Source organism: Lytechinus variegatus, chromosome 2, assembly GCF_018143015.1.
Source record: "Lytechinus variegatus isolate NC3 chromosome 2, Lvar_3.0, whole genome shotgun sequence".
Taxonomy (NCBI): domain Eukaryota; kingdom Metazoa; phylum Echinodermata; class Echinoidea; order Temnopleuroida; family Toxopneustidae; genus Lytechinus; species Lytechinus variegatus.
In genome coordinates, this window is record NC_054741.1 from 63,693,443 (window position 1) to 63,715,729 (window position 22,287).

Sequence of the window (22,287 nt, forward strand, 5' to 3'; positions counted from 1 at the left end):
ATCAATAAAATATGATAGGATGATAAAACTATTAATAAACTTTGATAGAATAATAGTGATTAGATCTTAATATTATTTGCCTTAATTGACATATACATGTTATATTATTTTGAATCTATGAATTTCCAATATACTTCCTAATTTCTATGAAAATATATGATTTTTCTAAAATAGAATAGTTGTTATTGAGAAGTGTAACACACAAAATTGAACAATAAGTAGTTTCATAAGTACAGCATTTTTTTTTCATAATCTGAACAATTACTGACTGTCTCCATTGTGATGCAATTATAAATACAATAATAATAATAATAAAAATAATAATACTGATAATAATAGGCATTTATAAACCGCCATCTCTCTAGAAATATTCTATTCTGAGGCGCGTTATTATTATTATTATTACCCCGCATTAATTGAGCTGCCTCTCAGAGTTCATGCATTCAAGGAATTAATCCTGCCAGGTACCCATTCACCTCATCTGGGTTGAGTGCAGCACGATTCGGATAAATTTCTTGCTGAAGGAAATTACGCCATGGCTGGAATTCGAACTAACGACCCTCTGTTTCAAAGTCAGAAGACTTATCCACTGGGCCAAAACGATCCACATTATCTGTTTTACTCAGGTCATTTTCCTAATTAGTAAGAGTGAGCTACAGTACTTCTGTAATTATTGATTGATTTGACAGACAGAATTGACAGTATTTCATATAAATCATACAAGCATATGAACTCCCAAACCGAGTTTGACATGGCTCTACAACAAAGCCCCTAAACATTCAAGTATGAATGATTGAGCATCAAATGAGCTAATAAATTGAACCTGTAGTGTTGGAGATTTGTTTTAACCCAAATAATGTTGATTTTGGAGATATGACATAATTCTCTACACAAATGATAAGACTACTTTCAGACAATAAGAGGTTGCCAAGTACTGCCATGTCTCTAAATACAGCTCTTTTGCAGCGTATCCAAAAAATGTTAAATTTTGAGATACAAGATTCTAACACTCCAGTGATGATAAAACAAATTTTGTCAAAACATATGTATAAAGTCAAAAGTCAAAGTAACATACTCATGGAGCTAGGCCATATGACAACTACCATTCCAAAAAGGAGCAAAATACTTATATACTGTAGACTAGTACTTGTATATTTGGACCATATCAACTCTAAAGCCAAAACTATTATAGTCTTCGACATCTATTCTTAGAGTTCAACAATATGACAACCTCCATTTCAAACAGGATCTACATACAAGAACAGGCATTAATGCAGAATTTGATACATTGAATTCTATTGATCGCTTTTCTCTGAAATTGAGCCCACTTGTTTTGTATCAAAAAGACACAAACACAGCTTATTTGTTTCTTTTTAAATGCCCAATTTCTTGACATCTATCCTAATCAGAGGACCCTCTTTGAAATGGGGTTCTTCACAACTTTTCATTTTCATTAAGGCTATTTGAGGCAGTAATAAAATCAGCAAGTGGAAAATATGCAATTCATTTGACTATCAAATTCATATCCTTTCTTCAAAGGGCCTAAATTCATTTTCAATATCTTTAAACACTATTTAATTAGCAGATTGATATAACATGTATTGCATATGATAAGAAACTATCCCGTCATTTTACATGGATTTCACAGAACAAACATGTACTTCACGCTGTGGATAAATTATGTGATTGTAAGATATTACAGTTCGTGATGATTGCATATAAAAATACGAGCTTGCTAACTGCCCCTTCAAACGCATCTGAATAAAATATACAAGGCAATAGTCATAGATTGAGCGTAATAATATAATATTTGTGTTTATGACAGAGTATAATGCTCGAAAAAAATAGCACAAAAACTTTAAACTCTTCTGACATGTATGTATATAAGATTGTAATGTCTGTAAGTCTGTACAAAATACTATGTTACAGTGTCAGACTGTTTAACAATGTTGTTCAAAATATTCTGTTCTCAAGTCTTGAAGCATGTTTCACTAGAATATAGATGTTTTCAAATATTGCATACACAATTGGGCATATATTAAGAACAAAGTTAACTAGAATTGAAATAATGAAAAGCCTGGGGCAGTGTGATATGCCTTTTATGCATTCTATTTGAGCCAAACAAAAAAGGACCTCAATTCATGTTATCTGGCTAGTAAAATTACCATAAAAGGAAAAATTAGTTCCAAAAGGTAACTTTTATTCTCAGACTTTTTGAAAGTCATGTGAATGTAAACCAATGCATTAAGTGCAGCATAATAATTATTCTCCAGGCGACACAGTTGTATCATTTATGACTACAATAAGAAATAAAACAAATTAAACAAACGGCCCAAAATCAAAATTCCTAAATACACAGAAAATAATTAAGAGACTTGGTACCATTTTGACCTCATCAAATGGAAAAAGAACAGACAAATATATGTTATCAATATGTAATAAAACTCTATAAAATATAAAAGGAATCTATATGAATTATAATATATTCTGCCAACAATCAAATTGCATTCCTCATTTTAGAACAACCTGTCTGAAGGCACTATTTTTTCAATCTTCTATTCCCATCACTTAACTTCTAAACATTCAATTCTAATCCTTTTCAAGGAATTTAAATATTTCTCATGCACAATAGTAGAGATGTTTAACACACCAAAATCTTATAATATATCTTTCTGAACATTAAGTATAATGAGATTTTCAGTATTCTTTTTTTCTAAACAAAATGACTTTTAACACAGACAAACACAAGATTTCTTCACAAAAACTAAGTATCTATTAATTATATCTTAATTTTTTTTTTGTAAGCCTTACTTTTGTATATTAGTACTGGGAAAAGGGAGGGGGCGAAGCCCTCTATGCCAACTGCTAGTCTCTAAAATTCGCCAGATCATAGATAATGGCCTTATTAATTATTATTCCTAATTGTTTATAATTGTATTTTTGTTTGCATTTCCACATTTCATATTGTTTTAATGGAGCAATGTAAAGATGAATGAACTAAAAATAGAGAATATCTGAAGTACATAAAAATACATGTTCCTTCATGATGATATCTCTATCGTCATGACAATGGAATGCTAAACAATTTCCCTGGAAACAATAAAAAGTTCAGTCCTGTCAATGGATCAGCCTACAATGCAAGAAAAAAAGCACTCCATTGTTGCATTTTGCATGATGACTAAGATGTAGCCTTGAAACTTCAACCAAGCACCCATGGAAAGTACAGCACACTTAAATCTCTATGGTCCGAATTCACATACAGTCCGACCTCTCTTATCCGGACACACTGGGACCAGCACCAATCCGGATAAGGGATTTATCCGGATCTCAGAGACCCAATAATAAATATGCGCAGCTGCCTCACAAATGATAGCTACACATAATCTATTTTAGTGGGCCTACAGACAGTATTTTTTTTTTACCTGAGTGTGCTAGCGAGACTTGTGTTGTTTTTTTTCACAGGAGAAAAGAAAATGTGATGAAATAATAAAATGCTTGTATTCTTTTGATGATTTTGGGTAAAGTATTTTCATTAAAAATTATGTGGTCGTAGGTAGACTATATAGGAAAATGTATGTAATCAAAGTGAGTTTGCATAGGAATTTTGAGTTTACATTGAAGATTGAAATCTCATTTCTCCACGTACTAGATTAAAAAAAAAAATCTTGGCAAGTGTGCGTCCGGAAAATAGAGAGACTAGGATAAGAAAGGTCGGACTGTGGTTGGTTATTAATCCATGATCTTAACCATGGTTTTGAGGATTATTTATGCCTATCAAAAGCTACACTCAATTGGTCATAACAAAGACAGGTGTCATTGGAATGTATTTAAAACAAAAGTCAATTGTCAACATATTATCATAGATCTAGATCAAGCTCTTGTATGTATGTCAGTTATAGCATGAAATATATGCTGAAAAGTGAGCACACCTAGGATCGCCAACACGGAAATGCACACTTTCTCAATTTAAACCACGGTTTCAGCACATAGACTCAACAGCATCTTGTGACTTCCAGCCTTCACATTCAAGCGAGATCTTATGACAACAATAACTATCGCCATTGCTAGCCCCATTTGTGATTAAAAAATGATCACACAGAGCTAAAAAAAAAAGAGTTATGAATATGCCACACAATGGCTATTTACTGTGTAAGCCATTATCATGGAATACACTCATGAACACTCTCAGCCATACTTGTGATTGCCTTATTCAAATTTTTCTCACTTCTTTTCAGATATGTTTTAAAGTGCAGCAATATGGCCATATATATATTTTTTAAATGGAAATTTTGGCCATTTTGAATTATGAAATTTATACAAAAAAATAAAGCTAATGTGAAAATTTCAGCGCATGATTCGGTAAGGATTATAATACCTAGGTAGTTTAAATAAGAGTTGTGATTGTTTCTTAAAGTACTTATTGATATAATTTCAATACATACAGCAAATATAACTAGTAAACTAATTAAGGCCGATGCAAGAAGGCCATAAGTACCTGACTTCAAAAGCAGATAGAAGATTCATGATGGAAAAGGCAAACATCTTGACTATTCCTTCTTGACTCTGTCAAGGCAAGCTGCCACGACGGCTGTCCAGCCAGTTTGATGGCTGTAATGTAAAGAGATTTAACAGGGAGATGAATATTATGGCTACAATAAAGAAATATTGAGGATCTGCTTTTCATCAATCTGTTTGGATTTTAGTTAATTGGTGTTTATGATAAAACATATAGATAACAATTCACATGCAATTTTTGACCAAAAACATTAAATACTATTAAAAAAAATATTGACTGGGTTGTCCAGAAAATGATTGCAATCAACTTGTACTATTCAAATTAAAGTAAAAAGCATATTCATTTAAGATTTTCTCATTGTCTGTGCAAAAAAATATGAAAATAATTGATTTTCATTTAAAAATCCAATATGGCCAACCAAGTTGCCAAGTTTGAACCCTTTTGGACACGATTTGGCAAAGGTAATATCAGGATTCCTTAACTAGACACTTCAGCCATGTCAAAAAAGTTGGTTAACAAAAAAAATCCCGATAGTGCAAAGGAAACCCCATTTTTTATTAGGCTATATTCTGCATAAAATGTTTGGAAAGAAATGATTTAAAGCAAAAATTTGAAATGAAGCCTTCAAAATTTAAATGATATGAATCCTCTTTCACATAGTAATAGTATTCAGCAGAAGTGAGCACGTTCCTCATTAATATGTTGATTAATAAACATAAATTTGTATGAAACACATGCTTTTCATGGTCATAATAATTGGCGCATCCTGACTTGTCTTCGTGGATCTTTTTTTGTGTAAGCTCTAGAAAATCTCCTGGCAAAGAGCTGCACAGAAAAGTGGAGGTATTTCTGAGACTTCTGAGGGGTGTACTCACTTCTGTCAGACACTGTAAATAACATACATCAATGGTAAATCTCAAAAAGCCCTACCTTGCACCAACTCCACGTCCTGTATCACCATGGAAGTACTCGTAGAACAGAACCAGATCCTTCCAGTTAGGGTCATCCCTATAGAGGGCGCTGTCCCCATGGCACGGCCTCTTACCGCTCTCATCCGGTAAGAAGAGATTGACAATGCGGGATGAGATGTCCTTGGCAACCTCCTTGAGACGGACCATGTTCCCTGATCCGGTGGGACACTCCACCTTGAAAGATTCCCCGTAGAAAAAGTCGTAGCGCTCCAAGGCTTCGATGATCAGGTAGTTCACTGGAAAAATTACGGGAGAGACGTGAAGACATGGTTAATTTAGGAAGCTCAAGAAGTGATATTTTGATGAAAATTAGATTGACATAATACAATTTCTTGGGACAAGTCATTAAGTCGTGTCTCACACCGTTTGTCCAATATTGAGCTTTAATCAAATAAGATCATGTAACAGCTGCTTGAAATTTCAAAGTTTCCTGCAATGGCCTAGGTTGGCTTAGTTGAATTTTGCAACACCAGTGTTCACTGTAAATTCATTGATTCAAATAAAGTCTTCATCATAATACTCAAAACATATATTTTTTAGAAGCATATGAAGATGATTTTAGAAGAAAATACATTTGTTGAAACTGTGGCAGTAAAAGTAATGTTGTTGCCATTGTTTGGTTATGACCACTCACATTAGAAATGATTATTAGGGGGGTGTTTCACAAATCACAGAGTTAAGTGTGACGTAGAGTTACGTGCAGTATAAAACGCATCACCGCGTAGGTCAAATCATGCTAAGATGATGCGCACCACTGTGTAATAATCAATAAGATTTGAAAACAAATTTTCGGCACTACTCCTATGTGTTTAAGATCGCATGCTCGATCTGTAATGAAAATCCTAAGTCAGAAAAAATTTGAACCAGTGGGATTCGAACCTGCCATCTACTGCTTTCCGAGAAGCGACTTAACCACCAGGCTTTTCTGGTTCACGGCTAAATCACGATGAACTGGAATTCAAATACCCTCAATCCTCTTTTTTCTGACTCAAATTTTTTTCTGACTTATGATTTTTATTACAGATCGAGCATGCGATCTTAAATGCATAGGAGTAATGCCAAAAAAAAATTGTTTTCAAATTATAATTTCCTCCTATTAAAGCCTTTTTATTTACAATCAATAAGATTGCTCAGTAGATATCATGTGTGGCTTGCCATTTAAGCATGACTCTTTAGCCACACTGAACTCTTTGTCAAACCTCCCTGTCCTGAAAGGATTTAATATAATAATAATTTTCATCATTACCACAGAGCCAGATGGGACCCCTCCAGTTGCTATTCCCACCAAACAGATAGGTATTGGACTCTCCTGGGACATAGTCTACTCGATACTCCTCCCCTCCGACGTGAAACTGGAATGGTTGGCTGGCGTGGATCTTGGACAATGACCGGATGCCAAAGGGAGACAGGAACTCGTTTTCGTCCAGCATGTATTTGAGCACTCTCTTCAGGTTCTTGCGTGAGGGAATGCCTAGAAGGTGACGCCCTTTGCCAGTGTCTTCTCTGGTCCGGAAGGCAAGCTTTATAAAAACAGAATTGGTCAATGTTTCAACAACCAAACAAATGAGAACAATTAAAGGAAACCAAAACCTAAGAAGAGAAGCAATCTTATTGGAAAGAGTAAAATGAGAGGAACAATTAAAAAAAAGTTTCATCAAAATCGGTTATGAAATAAGAAAGTTACGGACGATTAAAAAGTCTTGTTGTACTTACTATGTGGATCCTCAAATTGGCAAACGTGCTTCAAAATGGCTGATTTTGTGGACAACTCTCCATTTGTTTTCTACACAATTTTTCAGATTTTCCACTTTATTTTACATATTTCATATTATCTCCTCCTGACCTTGACATATATGGTGTGCAGAGCTGCCAAGTTGTATTTTGCATTTTCAGTATTCTTATCCCCCAAAATCAGTATTTTGACCAAAAAATCCATATTTTTACCATGAGATAAATATGCATGCATAATGGCAAAGTTCGATCACTTCTTACATTATTTTGCGCCCCACACCGTCGCACACGAGACCGAAAGCTTCAGTCTAGATTTTGGTTGTTCCGCTGAACTGCGTTGGCTGACTCACCAATACATAGACTGAAGAATTTGGAGGCCCGTACGTACAGACAACGTATTAGCAGTAACGTTAGATCTAACATTCGACGGAAACCTGTTTTTTTTCCGATCGTTTTTTTGCACATAAAATCATAAAATGTCACATTATGAAAAAGAAATTGCATCCATATTTACGGAAAAATGTATGAAATTCAGAAATATCGTACCTTAGACCGCAGTTACTGCTAATTCGTTTCAAATTATGATCGAAACATCGTCATCTTCGATCCTTCCGTCGGTCAACGTAAGTTGCCATCTTGGATGACGTCATCATCCTTACAGACGTATTTACCAGTCGCAAAATATCGCGATTTGAGCCGCTGCTTTGCGCTTGTAAACTATGTGCGTGCGCTCGGAACTTGTCACCCGCATTGATTCGCCAGGATATCGAAAATTCTAATCGGAAAGCCTTGATGAAAGCATAACTCATTGAACGTAGAGGGCAGCAACACACGGAATACCTTTTCTTCTCTAATTTGTTTTTTCCCGTATTTTATCATGAAAAAGCGTACTGCCGTATTTTAAATTGATTTCCGTATGAAATACGGAAAAATCGTACTACTTGGCAGCTCTGGGTGTGGATTATATTTTCCCATGACAAATCTTGTGCTCCGTAGGAAAATCTGAAAATTTGTGTACAAAACAAATGGAGAGTTGTCCACAAAATCAGCCATTTCGAAGCACGTTTGCCAATTTCAGGATGCCCATAGAAAGTACAACAAGAGTTTTCAAACTCCCATAACTTGCTTATTTCATAACTGATTTTGATGAAACTTTTTTTAAATTGTTCCTCTCATTTTACTCTTTCCAATAAGATTACTTCTATTCTTCGGTTTGGGTTTCCTTTAAGCAAACGTAACAGTGACAGTTTTCATCAAAACAGATTGACATGAATAAAAAAGAACAATTAAGCAAAGATGACAGTGAAAATTGTCATTAAAATAGAAATGTTTAAACTCATTTAACCCTAGCTTCACCCCTTTCATTCAAGAACTAGTTCGCAACTGGGCAATATCTGAGATTTTCCTACATGGCTTTTTTTTAATAGCCTTGCTAAATTTCTGAAAACTAGAAATCTCTATATCTAATTAAAGTATAACATGTAATACAAGAATACTATTTAAGAAATACATGTGAAAGATTTAGAATCATTAATATATGCAATATGATAATTACACACAAAGCTACATGTATGAAAAAAGGTTATTTACAGGTTTCATCTGTTAATTAAAAATTGATGGAATCGACATCCTAAACAATGATAAAAACAATGTGATTTCAGTCCATTTGTAAAAATTTCATTACAGACTGAATACAATGAAGTTAAGTTCATCACAGTCTTTAATGACTCATCCAACAGGATCCTGTTTCACAAATTTAATCCTAATTTACAAATGAATTCATGAATGACTTAAGTATGAAGTGCCAAAAATGAGCCCAAATTTTCTGACAAATTACTAAATTATTGCTTTATTTCAAATAATTTTATCAAACTGTTAGAAAAACCATATAAATTGCACTAACATTTTGTATTACATAATAAGAAAAGTGTCACACTTTCCTGTATCTGCATAGATTGAATGAAATTACAAGGATCATGAAAACCATTCAGCTGGTCATTATCCATATAGTCATGAATATTGTTAGTTTGTGAAACAGTCCCCAGGTTTGATTAAACAGTTTCACTCAAAAGTTAGTGAACCCACCACAAAATGCCCTCATTCATGCTGAGCACTGAATGTAGACAACACTACAATGTTCAACAAGCCCAGAGAAACAAACTTCATTGAATGTACTATCTCATCACCTGACTTCACAATAAAATATCTAAAATATGGCAGAATGAGAACACCTTAACCCTAAATAGACTGGGCTATTTCGATGCCTAAGAAGACGGGGGGGGGGGGCTGATTCAGCCCCCCTTATGATCTCGGCCGTTGATCGCGCGATCGCGACGAAAATTGGCACACGCGTTACCCATGGCATTATCTACAAAACTATAGCATCAAATTCTGCAAAAAATCTCATGTCTCATTAATTATGCTAATTTATGCGTAAAATCATAAGTTTGCTCTAATTAATAAAATAATGCCCCTGAAATGCTATTTTTTGTTTCACATACTCTAGATAGGCATCAAATTGATTTTTAAAAAATTTCAAAATCACATTTATTTTCTTATGTATTCTATTGTTTCCTAAATTTCTTATGTATTTCTTTGTTTTTCGGCTTTTTGTTTTGTATTGTTTTTTCAATGATAATTGTTGGGGACTTTATTTTGACCATAAAAAAGATAAAATTAATTGAGTTTAAGCAGTAAAAGGAAAATAATGATGCATTTGTGAATATTGGCTAAGAACACTATTTGCATTGGATTTGTACACAAATTCACGTTTTTGAGTAATTTGGGGTCTGCATGCACTTACGAAATGTTGCGTAATTTTGGAACCGCGTACCCGGGGTCACAATTTTGGTCTCAAAAGTTGCGCGAGACTTGAAAGTAAAAAGTCAGCGAGCGACGCGGTCAAAAAATTTCGCGCGGCGGATTTATCGCGAAAAATGTCAAGGGGGGGGGGCTGAATCAGCCCCCCCAGTCTTTTTAGGGTTAAACATGTTCATTTTCTGATGGGGTTCACTAACTTTTGAGCACCCTTGTACTTACATGGGAAGAGAGATCAGGTCTGTTCTTAATGAACCAATCCAATCGTTTATGGAATCCTGGTAATTTCCCGATCACTTCCTCATCCAACGTAAGTGAGGCATAGAGGGGAATCAATCCTACCATAGAGCGGATCCTCAGTGGTACGGTACAGGTGGGAGTCTTTAATACATCGTAATAGAATCCATCCTTCTCATCCCAAAGTCCTTCAAAGGAAACATAACATTGAAAGCTGTGTCAAAATACCTTCTAACATAGCACCAATGATCCTTACAATATTCGAGGAAATGGGAATTCAACTCACACACCTACCTTCTGACATAGCACCAATGATTCTTACATTGTTAAAGGATATGGTAATCAAACTCAGTAACCTATTTTTTACAGCATCAATGGATCATACAATTCAAAATCAAATCATACTTTTGTCTCCTGACATAGTATCAATCATTCTACGACTGTGAACCTATCTCATACTTTGACATCGTGACGCAGCATCAATGAATCCTACAATATGAAATATAATCATACTTCCACCTCCTGACATAGCATCTATTATTCTACAACTGTGAACCTATCTCATACTTTGACATCATGACGTAGCATCAATGATTCCCACAATATGAAGTATAATCATACTTCCACCTCCTGACATAGCATCTATTATTCTACAATTGTCTCAACTATCTCATACTCTGACATCATGATGCAGCATCAATGATTCCCACAATATGAAATATAATCATACTTCCACCTCCTGACATAGCATCTATTATTCTACAACTGTGAACCTATCTCATACTTTGACATCATGACGCAGCATCAATGATTCCCACAATATGAAATATAATCATACTTCCACCTCCTGACATAGCATCTATTATTCTACAACTGTGAACCTATCTCATACTTTGACATCATGACACAGCATCAATGATTCCCACAATATGAAATATAATCATACTTCCACCTCCTGACATAGCATCTATTATTCTACAACTGTCTCAACTATCTCATACTCTGACATCGTGATGCAGCATCAATGATTCCCACAATATGAAATATAATCATACTTCCACCTCCTGACATAGCATCTATTATTCTACAACTGTCTCAAATATCTCATACTCTGACATCGTCATGCAGCATCAATGATTCCCACAATATGAAATATAATCATACTCCCACCTCTTGACATAGCATATATTATTCTAGAACTGTTAAAAGGATATGGGAACCCATTCCCACAATGTCGGAAAAGAAATGCCACATTATACCTTCACCATCACCCATTTTGTTCATGGCATCAATGATCCCTACAAAGTGCTCAAAGAACTTGCTGGCCATGTCTTCATAAGCTGGATCAGTTCTGGCTAGTTCTAATGCGATGTCCAGCATGACCACACAGAAGAATGCCATCCATGCTGTTCCATCAGCCTGACAGAAAAAAAAAATCCATAAAAAAAATACCCCTCCCTGACAACACAAGTCGTGCATCTAATTTGTATGAAGGCAGCAATAGAATTCTACTCTTAGTCCTACAACATCGTTGGAGTAAACTAAACTAAACTATGATATCTACCACAGACACTACAAGGGGAAGACTTGACACTTCAGCGACATTCAAAAACGCTCAATATCGTTCATTGGAAGGGACGCCCACTATTGTTGAGTATTAGAGTAAACCTTTGCACACTGGTACACGGTTGTGTATAAAGTATATGGGGGAAATGAAAGAGGGTGTGATGGAGAGGGCAACAGGGACAGCTCTTGGGAATAATTCCATCTTCCCCTTCCCAGAAGACTCTAAAATATTTCCACTTCAAATTTTTCTGATATTTTATGAAAAAAAATATCTTACATTGTCAAAATCGCCTCTTCCTTCACCCCTCCACCATTTCCTCCATATCTTTTACACACAACCCAAAATGACGATAAATGAATGTGTACCAACCCAACGCCATTGGGAGCCCTTCCCAAGTGTTTTATTAGGTGCTCTATTAACTGTCCAGCTTTCCCTTTGTAGTATCTTCGTACCTTGCCGGCAAAATCCAAAACCATAATGCAAAATATTTTGCAATTTCCAATGACTTTCCAATCAGAATTTCAGTTTGTTCCTTATTTTCCCTAACCTTTTGCTTTTACAAAAAATTATTTTGAATGATTGCATGACATTTGTTACCGGAAACATTGCTCCCAAAGAAACTCTGTATATCAAGCCAGACTCAATCCTCACAATTATGAATACATATCAAATCAGCCCCACAATCTATGGTTAAGCTGTATATTATGGGGCCCTAAAACACAAAGGTTAGCGATCAATCGTACACTCAATTTTCATAATTGATTGTACATTGCAGTCAATGGAATCGATTGTAGAAAAAGATTCTACGATCATTGCTAAGCTTTGTGTTACGGGCCCCTGATATTGCTTCTATACTTTGATTTTCTAGGACCCACCTGTTCAAGATGACCTCCTGTTGGTAAAGGTCGTGACCTGTCAAAGACTCCAATGTTATCAAGACCAAGGAATCCTCCAGAGAATATATTCTTGCCGTCGGGATCCTTGCGATTCACCCACCTACGTATGAAAGGTATTGTGAATATAAAGATCATAGGTATATTCTCCCAGAATCCTAGAAAACGATTACTTACAATACTGGCCAACTTTGGCAAAAGGAAGCAAGTGACACATCAGTCAAAATTGAGTTACTGTTGTTTCTAAAACATCCTTTGTATGTTGCATGTTCAGGCAAAATTTGGGGGAGAAATGATCGTTCTATGAAAAGATATTGAAGAAAATATGTTATTAAACTGCATTGACGCCACTGTAAATAACTAACACATATTGCTCTTTTACAACAAATTATACTTTCATAACTTGCTTCCTTTTGCCAAAGTACAGCAGAATACCCTTCGGGAATAGTCATGAAATAAAAATATTCTGGGTAAGAGAAAAAAAACTCTAAGGCGGTCTCAAATTTTCTTGATATTTTTTCCTGTGGCATATATATGGTCTAAATAGTGTCTAAACACACAAGGGCCAATATAAAAGAAAAATAGGTGGTTTTGGAAGCACGCTTTGGTCACAAGGGTGTGAAGTCCAATCATTTTGCTATGCTTTGAGTCAACTGTTTATCAAAACTTTTATCAACATTGGACTCATTTATTCAAAACTGAAGGTTTATTTGAATAAGCAGTGGACCATAAAAGACACAGAAAAAAGACTGAATTTAGTGCCTCCCCAAAACAAATCATTTTTTGAATTATTGAATCATTCTCACTGTATAAGTATTCTAAATAAACCTGTTGGATGCAGAATTCTCAAATTCCCATACATTTTGTACAGGGACCACTCGTTTCCTGGAGGCAATGTGTTAAAAAGTCCTTTCTACTGGTACTTGAAGTTTGAAAATCACGGTTTTAAACCGCAGTTTGAAGGACACATGTCCTTGCTCTCAAAGTACCTTGTCAAAAGTCTGTTCACTTTTACAGGCACGATGCATTTTTAAAGATTGAATTGAATTTATTTTCATACTGCACAAGATAACAAAATAATACAAGAAATACATTTGATTACATAAAAAATACAAAAGATAATGGAAGTAAATAAAGTGAAATATGAAGGATCCTGCATAAAAAGAGCCTTTAATGTCTGCAGGTTCCTTAAATAATCATGAAATTAGTAATCAAGGAGATCGGACACTAACAAAAAAAATTTAGACTTCAAAGGAAAAGCCAAATATTAGCATAATCGCAGGGTAAAGAATGAGAGGGAAAGGGGACAAATATGAAATAGAGGGGGGGGGGGGGGGGGTTTAGCAAGGAATGAAAAAATTCAAAACTATACCACAGTATACCTTTAAAAAGGTACAAGGCAAATACATAATATTTGTTCAGCCAGCGCATCTTATAGCAGCTTACCTGCATCCCCTATTAGTTTGTCTTGTGATGAAGTGTGGGAATTGGTAATAAAAGGCTGCGAAATTCACGCTTGAAAAACGCAGCTCTGACTTTTCTTCTGATGAGCCGAATTAGATTATTAAAGGTACCTTAACTTTGAAGCATATACGAAGTTGAATTTCACTCACCATGTGAAATTGATGAGGAGTTTCTGGAAACACCTGGCTAGGAAGAGTCTATCTCTTTGACCTCTGACCCCTGTCATTTTGAAGACCCTGAACACTGCCCAAGCATGCACTGGTGGGTTCACATCATCAAATTGAAATTCATATGCTGGTATCTGGGCAATAAGATGTAAATAATGAAATATAACTAACAAGTCAATAGAAAAACAAATATATTAAAACAAAACAAATAAATAACAATGAAAAGATAAATGAATACAAAATAAATATAAAATGTCTTTTTCTAATGAAGTCTTAATCATCGTGATAAATAAGCATTTACAGTGTAATTGTGTTTGAATTCTGTATCTATCAGACTTTTAAATCCATAGCTCCAGAAAGTTTGTCACTTAAAAAAACCATATGAACGTAACCTGGCTAAAAAAAAAAAATTCTTAATCACAGAAGTGCTTAAGAGTTGCTGTATTAAAGCCATGGTAATTATGCTGCATAACTGTAGAATGCTTAGAGACTTCTTTTAAAATACAGAAAATCCCATCTAAGCAAGTGTAAAATTGACAGAATCCAATTCGGCAAATCAGAAGATACTTATATATCTGAATATCAATTGAACGAAACTATGAACTAATCTTAAACATCCAAATGTACAAGTAATAACGTCGTAACAAACTGAACGTTTTCTGAATTTTCATATGAATTTTATTTTATTTGAATCATATAAAAAAATTCAATCCATCTTAATCATGAATACAATTAATCTGAACTATGTTCTGATTAGCGTTCTTTGAATCATTTAACATCAACTATGAATTGCATCATGGGCATCAAATTCTAATATCCCACTCTATCCCATCAATGCTTGTCCATTTCTGTATCTATTTTCTATCTATTTCACATTTGTAATTTAAATCTAACAGAAACCATATTCCACTGTGGACAAAAACACAAAGAAAATAATTTGAATAGCATTGATTGAGTATGATTTATTATTATTTGATTTCTTACCTGACCATTTGGAGCCATATACCATTCTCTGAGGAAGAGAAGAAGCTGTTCCTTAGCAAAGAATGGATCCACCTTGGCAAACGGGATCATATGAAATGCAAGATCCCATGATGCATACTGTAGAACACAATAATAATAATATTTTAACAAAACTGATGCATACATACTTCTTGACCTGTATATGCAATACACTTGAAATGCCACCAAGCTAAATAAGCAGGCATTAATCAAAAATTAATGTTAAGTTCATTTCTTGTAAAGCAATTTTATGCAATAAAATTTCTACAATTAACATTATTGACATTAATTGGCAACTTTCGTGAATAGTTATTTGTACAGATAATTCACCATATTCTCATAAAAATTCATCTAGTGTGCAGCATCAAAATTAATTCCATTTGCTCTTTTGTGAAAATTGAAATTGAATAGTCATTAAAGACATTTGTTATTAATAGTTAATTTACTTGTCATTTATGTATGTAGTTTTCTTCCATAATTTTCTTTTTGCTCTTTTTGCTCTCATTGTGATAAAGTCAGTGTAAAGAGCACTATATAAACACCAATATATTGTACAGGAGTGGCTAAATGCAAACATGTACACTCGAACAGGGAGGCATTCAGGGTTCTCTGACATTTAATGCATCAAATTTGGTGTCAATTTCATATCATTAGCAATACATAAAAGTAAGAATAAATTGAACATGTCAAAAACCAGTGACGCTATGTCCAGAGGTGGAGGTACAACTAATTTTGCCTCCTCTAACAATTATTGCCAACACAACTACATGAATAACAAGTGGAATGCCTCTGGCCGTCTCACCTGCATCACGCAATTCAATATAGCAGCAGTGCTGACTTTGAAAACTACACTAACTCGCACAAGATGTTCAGTGATACATGGTTACTATTATGTCCACTTTTTATGAACTAGACCAATAAACTTACAGAGATATGATGGTTATTCAACAAAAAACCCCAACATGGCCAAAGTTCATTGACCTTACATGACCTTTGACCTTGATCATGTGACCTGAAACTCGCACAGGATGTTCAGTGATACTTGATTACTCTTATGTCCAAGTTTCATGAATCAGATCCATAAACTTTCAAAGTTATGATGGTAATTCAACAGATACACCCAATTCGGCCAATGTTCATTGACCGTTGACCTTGGTCATGTGACCTGAAATGCGTACAGGATGTTCAGTGATACTTGATTACTCTAATGTCCAAGTTTCATGAATCAGATCCATAAACTTTAAAAGTTATGATAATTCAACAGATACCCCCGATTCGGCCAAAGTTCATTGACCCTAAATGACCTTTGACCTTAATCATGAGACCTGAAACTTGCACAAAATGTTCAGTGATGCTTGATTATTATCATGTCCAAGTTTCATGAATCAGATCCGTAAACTTTCAAAGTTATGATGGGAATTCAACAGATACCCCCAATTCGGCCAAAGTTCATTGACCCTAAATGACCTTTGACCTTGGTCATGTGACATAAAACTCATGCAGGATGTTCAGTGATACTTGATTAACCTTATGTCCAAGTTTCATGAACTAGGTCCATATACTTTTTAAGTTATGACGTCATTTCAAAAACTTAACCTCAGGTTAAGATTTTGATGTTGATTCCTCCAACATGGTCTAAGTTCATTGACCCTAAATGACCTTTGACCTTCGTCATGTGACATGAATGTTCAGTAATACTTGATTAACCTTATGGCCAAGTTTCATGAACTAGGTCCATATACTTTCTAAGTTATGATGTCATTTCAAAAACTTAACCTCTGGTTAAGATTTGATGTTGACGCCGCCGCCGTCGGAAAAGCGGCGCCTATAGTCTCATTCTGCTATGCAGGTGAGACAAAAATAAATAAATGAATGAATGAATGAACAAATAAATAGATAAAATTGAATTAACCAGGAAAGACGTCAAATCCAGGCTAGCAAGTAAAAAGTTTAGCACTTGATTACATTGGTCATTAGGCGCCATCTATCATACAAATCAATATGTACAAGTGGAGCCTGTTTCTTAGAGATCTAACAATCAAAATATCTTTGCCAATATGGTAACCAACATGGACAGTCTATGGGGCTCTGCAACAATCACAATCAATGTTTTCACAGTAGTTACAAGAATGAAAAAATAAGTCTTAACATAATAGGGCACTCTTGCTATAGACATTCCAATGGACATTCCCACCAAGCCATTAATAAATATAAAGGGTTCCATAGTAATCGCCAGGGCCCCGTATTACAAAGAGCTACAATCGATACAATCAATTGTAACTCTATGGAAATCCAACAGTGCCATAATTTTCTCTACAGGAAATTTGCAAAATGTCATATGTACACAAAGGAGAACACACCGAATTGTCAAGAAATCAATGAATTCATGAACATACAGTCATATCTAGAAAATCTTTTGAACAAACATGTATTTTATATGTCGACTTTGCTGGCTTTCCAGAGTTGGGATTGATCGGATCAATCGCAACTCTTTGTAAGACGGGCAGCAGAATGACAAAGTTATATCGATCATAAGTCTTAACAAAATGGAGCTCTCTTTCTACACTTCCAATGGAAAGTCCCACCAAGCAGCCAATCAAAATCACAGCTGCCATGGTATTCACCAAAATGCCAAAGTTACATTGATCTCAAGTCTCGTGAAACAGGACCTACCCATGGATATTCCCATTTGTCTGGCATGGAGATGATATCTCTGTTGAAGAGATGCTTCCAGTCTTTGTTTCTACCCTGTAGTCGACTCTCTGGTGGTGTAGGCATGTTTTTATCTCCTCCTAACCATCCCTCCACAATGTAATGGTAGAACTGCTTGCTCCACAGCAGGCCTGCATAGCACTGACGAGCCATACTCTGCTCTTCTCGACTGCAATTGGATGGAATGACCTGAGGGGAGGGGATAATTAAATGAGGCAAAAATGGAATTTAAAGTGGGCACACAAGTTGTTGCTCTAACAGGGATAATAAACTTAGGGGGTGTTACAAGAAAATATTTGCTCAATTGCAAATATTCTGTTGCAATTTTACAATTGATAGATCAACGTTAGCTGTAGCAAAGCAGATTGAACTTCTTGTTTCAAGGAGCAAATTAGCAATCAATCACTAATTTGCAATCAACTGCAAGACATATGATTGATTTAGAGACCAAAAATTGACTTGCAATTGATCGCAAGTTTCTTGCAACACCCCATTAGACATTCTTAAACTTTACTGACTGTGCAAAATGTGAAGTCCATGATGTATTGATCGAATTGAGGGCCACTCTGAGAATGAATTTGCACACTGTAGGAGTGCTAATTGCAAAAATACATGACCTTAAAACGATCTTGAATAAGAGAAGTCCCATGATATCCTAGAATAAATTCATAATTAGCTTGACTTTTCCATCTATATCCAAGATTAACCAAGCAAGTATCTAAGCAGATAAAATGTAATCACTAACCTGACTATGCAACTTCTCAGTTACAGATTTTAGCTAAAAATATACCATCAAAACAATCCTCGCCACAGTTAATTCCAGGGTCCTTAATCTCTAAACCTTCAACAACCAACCTCAGCTTTCTCTCCAGTGGTTATGTTTAGTACATAATCATTATTGAACCTATTGAACCTTTTCAACACTATGATAGCCAAATATAGATATATATCTTTAAAAAGAGATTAAGTGACAAAAAGGCAAACAAGCTTTTTTCCCCATCTCTACACCTTAAAAAAGCTACTATCTCAGGGTAGAAACTATCATTTCCTACCCGACTATAAAACTCATCCGTCTCCTTGATTCTTGCGTCAAAGACAGCATCAAAGGCTTCCGCACCGAAGTAAGTCCCTGGATCCTCACTCTCTGCAAAGAACCTACACCTCACCTCGGCCTTCCCTCCGGCTGCTACTTCTATGACATAGTGAGGGGCACACTTGGTTCCTCGACAACGGACATCTACTGCTTCTTTTTCACCTGAGAATATAAGTATGATTTAACAGTACAACAGTGAACAGTACAAATCCTGGAATCCAAGAAAGTGGGACAAATTGGAAGACAGAGAACTATAAATAAAGTCACTACCGAGTTTCCTATGTAGTAGTATATGGTGATAGTTGACATGTATGCATTCTACAGTGCCTGCTTTAAAACTGGAATAATTTTTTTTTCTAAAATGTTAATAATTTTGGAACTGATTTTTACTCTCAAAAATACAATTTCAAACATTGCGTGGCACAGTGGAATTTACTGTATTTTCTGGACCTGATGGCACAGGTAGTTACACTCAAACTTCAATCTCAATCATTCAGATGCACTTACAATTAATTCAAACATACCATTCTATACATGAATGAATTAAGCTTTATTTAATTGTGTGTATTGTATTTTATTGTATTGTATAGTGTAGAACCATTGTAATCATTATACAAGTGGAACTTGCTTAAGATTACGATGTTGATTCCCCCACCATGGTCTAAGTCCATTGACCCTAAATGACCTTTGACCTAGGTCATGTGACCTGAAACTCAGGCAAGATGTTCAGTAATACTTGATTACCCATATGTCCGAATTTCATGAACTAGGTTCATATATTTTTTAAGTTATGATGTCATTTCAAAACTTATCCTTGGTTAAGATTTGATGTTGACGATGCTGTCGGAAAAGCGGCGCCAATAGTCTTGTTCTGCTTTGCAAGCTAGACAAAAAAATGTCAAGAAGCCAAATACATCAATTATGTAAATGTACTGAATTGAAATTGATAAATAAATAGACAAGAGTAAATACATTTGGGTAGGCATAAGTCCACCTTCTGTAAGATTGATAATCACATTAAGAAAAATTGTCAAACCAGACTGGAAAGCATGATTTACTTACATCTTGTCAATTTAATTTTGGCTAATACAGAAACAATTTCTGCGGTCTTATAGTGATTTGACATAAAAAAAATGATTTTCATGCATAAATTCAGGTTTTTATGGCTATCTCACCATTTATGACGTACGAGTTGAAGCCGTCCTTGGCAAAGCTTGTGTAATGTTCAACGTCGTAGAGTTTCTTCATGTTGGTTTCATTCTCTGTGAAGAGTATCTCTGGTTTCTCACCGTCCGGTCCCACATCATACACAAATGCAAACTTGCCTAGGCAATGAATAGAAAGCATCAGGAAAGGGGAAAACACAAATTGATTTCAAAGCAAACTTCTATACAAACAAATAAACAACAAAAGGCAAGTTGCTGCCCTTCTCAGATTAAAACAATATTTGAGAGATTGATGTATGGTAAATGACAGACAGAGAGAGAAGGAAAGGAATGATTTCACGAACAATCTACTATAAAATATATATCAAAAGCAATAGGCAACTTGCTACCCTGCCCACATTAAACACAATATCTACAAATTGATGAATAGCATGCTAATCCAGTGTTGTCACTACAGAGGGCAGCATAGGTCAGAACTAGTCTGCAGGCACAGACCCTCATTGGAAATTTGATCAACAAGTGTGCCTCCACGCGAAGACTAGCACAAAACTTTCTGTTCCAAGCCTTCAGTACACAAGGCATGAGTAGGCTGCACATTCAGACCCTTATTTCGAGTGAAGGGTTTGCCCAGCAGATTAGGTCAGATCCACCCATCACTGAATGTGTCCACCAAAAAGAGCCCTTGGTAACAACTCTGTGCCAATTCCTGTAAAGACTTCTTGTTATTGTCATCGTGGCATTAAGTCATTGTACCAAAAGATTTGTGACAAGGAATTTTCAGTATCATCTTGCCATTGATTTGGACCATTCTATGGATGACCAGTCATGCCATTATTATCATCGAGAAAAGCAACTTATTTTCCACAAGTGGGATCACCAATAACATTTATACTTGATGAATACCAGTATCACCTAAGTTTTCATCTTATATTCATAGTTATTTTCTAAAAAGTATCCGAAATGTGATACACTTCGTGGATAAAAAAGAAACTTTGAGCTCACATTTTGGCACTTTATGATTCATTCATTCACAAAATTCATGCAAAACTTTACAAATAAATTCATGAAGCACCCCTCTTCTGGTTTTTCAATTATTACCTAATGTTTCGTGAGAGCACATGGTCTTGCCATTCTTCATTAGCGTCATTTTAGGTTTCATGGTACAGCCCTCATGTGAACAGCCCCATATCCATGTATTACGGTACCACAACGTGGGCAGAACGTGAATGGTCGCTGCCTCGGGACCGCGGTTGTATACCGTGATGCGACTCAGTATGTCGTTTGGTGAATTCTTCGCATACTCCGCAACAACATCCCAGTACTTGCTTTCGTTGAATGTACCTGGATGAAACAAATGAAGGTTATAAGGTATTTGTGACCAACAAGAAGCTCACTGCAGAAATAGTTGCATTTAAATGTAGTAATAATATTAATAATAATGATGATGATGATGATTATGATAATAATAATGATTATAACAAAAATAATAATCTTAATAATAATAACAATACTACTACTACTACTACTACTAATAATAATAATAATAATGACCATTTATACATGTATAGTGCAGCTACAATATTAATATACTCGACTGCGCCTTATATGTGGTATTATAATATCATTACCCCAGCTGTTCGCCGAGCCGCCATATAGGCGCTCAAGCATTGAAGATTTTTCTTCCTACCGGGTACCCATTCACATAGTAGAAATTAGAACCAGGGTCTGAAGAAACCAAGTTCAGTCTTACCGGTATCTTCAAGTTCATATTCTGGATCGTGAACATTCCTCTTCCTGTTCTCTCCTGCAAGCTCAGCATACGGGTATTCCCCTTGAGGATATTTATAGAGTCCCTTCATATAGCTGTGGGTAGGGGAGGAGTCAAGGTAGTAGTAACATTCCTTGCAGTCTTCGCCATGGTTACCTTCTGGACCTGGAGGGGTAGGAATTT

General features: G+C 35.4%; 1 protein-coding gene across 1 annotated transcript in view; it reads right to left on the reverse strand.

The window, feature by feature from the left end:
* Positions 1 to 521: 521 nt before the first annotated feature.
* Positions 522 to 22,287, reverse strand: part of LOC121408612 (uncharacterized protein YMR196W-like) — a 40,037-nt gene continuing 18,271 nt past the window's right edge. The window contains exons 3-15 of the mRNA XM_041600140.1: positions 22,087 to 22,269; positions 21,435 to 21,677; positions 20,346 to 20,495; positions 19,130 to 19,332; positions 18,039 to 18,266; positions 15,348 to 15,464; positions 14,346 to 14,497; positions 12,715 to 12,835; positions 11,532 to 11,691; positions 10,258 to 10,460; positions 6,734 to 7,007; positions 5,447 to 5,723; positions 522 to 4,608 (exon numbers count right to left, since the gene is read on the reverse strand). Coding sequence (XP_041456074.1) covers positions 4,548 to 4,608; positions 5,447 to 5,723; positions 6,734 to 7,007; positions 10,258 to 10,460; positions 11,532 to 11,691; positions 12,715 to 12,835; positions 14,346 to 14,497; positions 15,348 to 15,464; positions 18,039 to 18,266; positions 19,130 to 19,332; positions 20,346 to 20,495; positions 21,435 to 21,677; positions 22,087 to 22,269 — 2,372 coding nt within the window. The 3' untranslated portion in view covers positions 522 to 4,547. The remainder of the gene's footprint in view (positions 4,609 to 5,446; positions 5,724 to 6,733; positions 7,008 to 10,257; positions 10,461 to 11,531; positions 11,692 to 12,714; positions 12,836 to 14,345; positions 14,498 to 15,347; positions 15,465 to 18,038; positions 18,267 to 19,129; positions 19,333 to 20,345; positions 20,496 to 21,434; positions 21,678 to 22,086; positions 22,270 to 22,287) is intronic.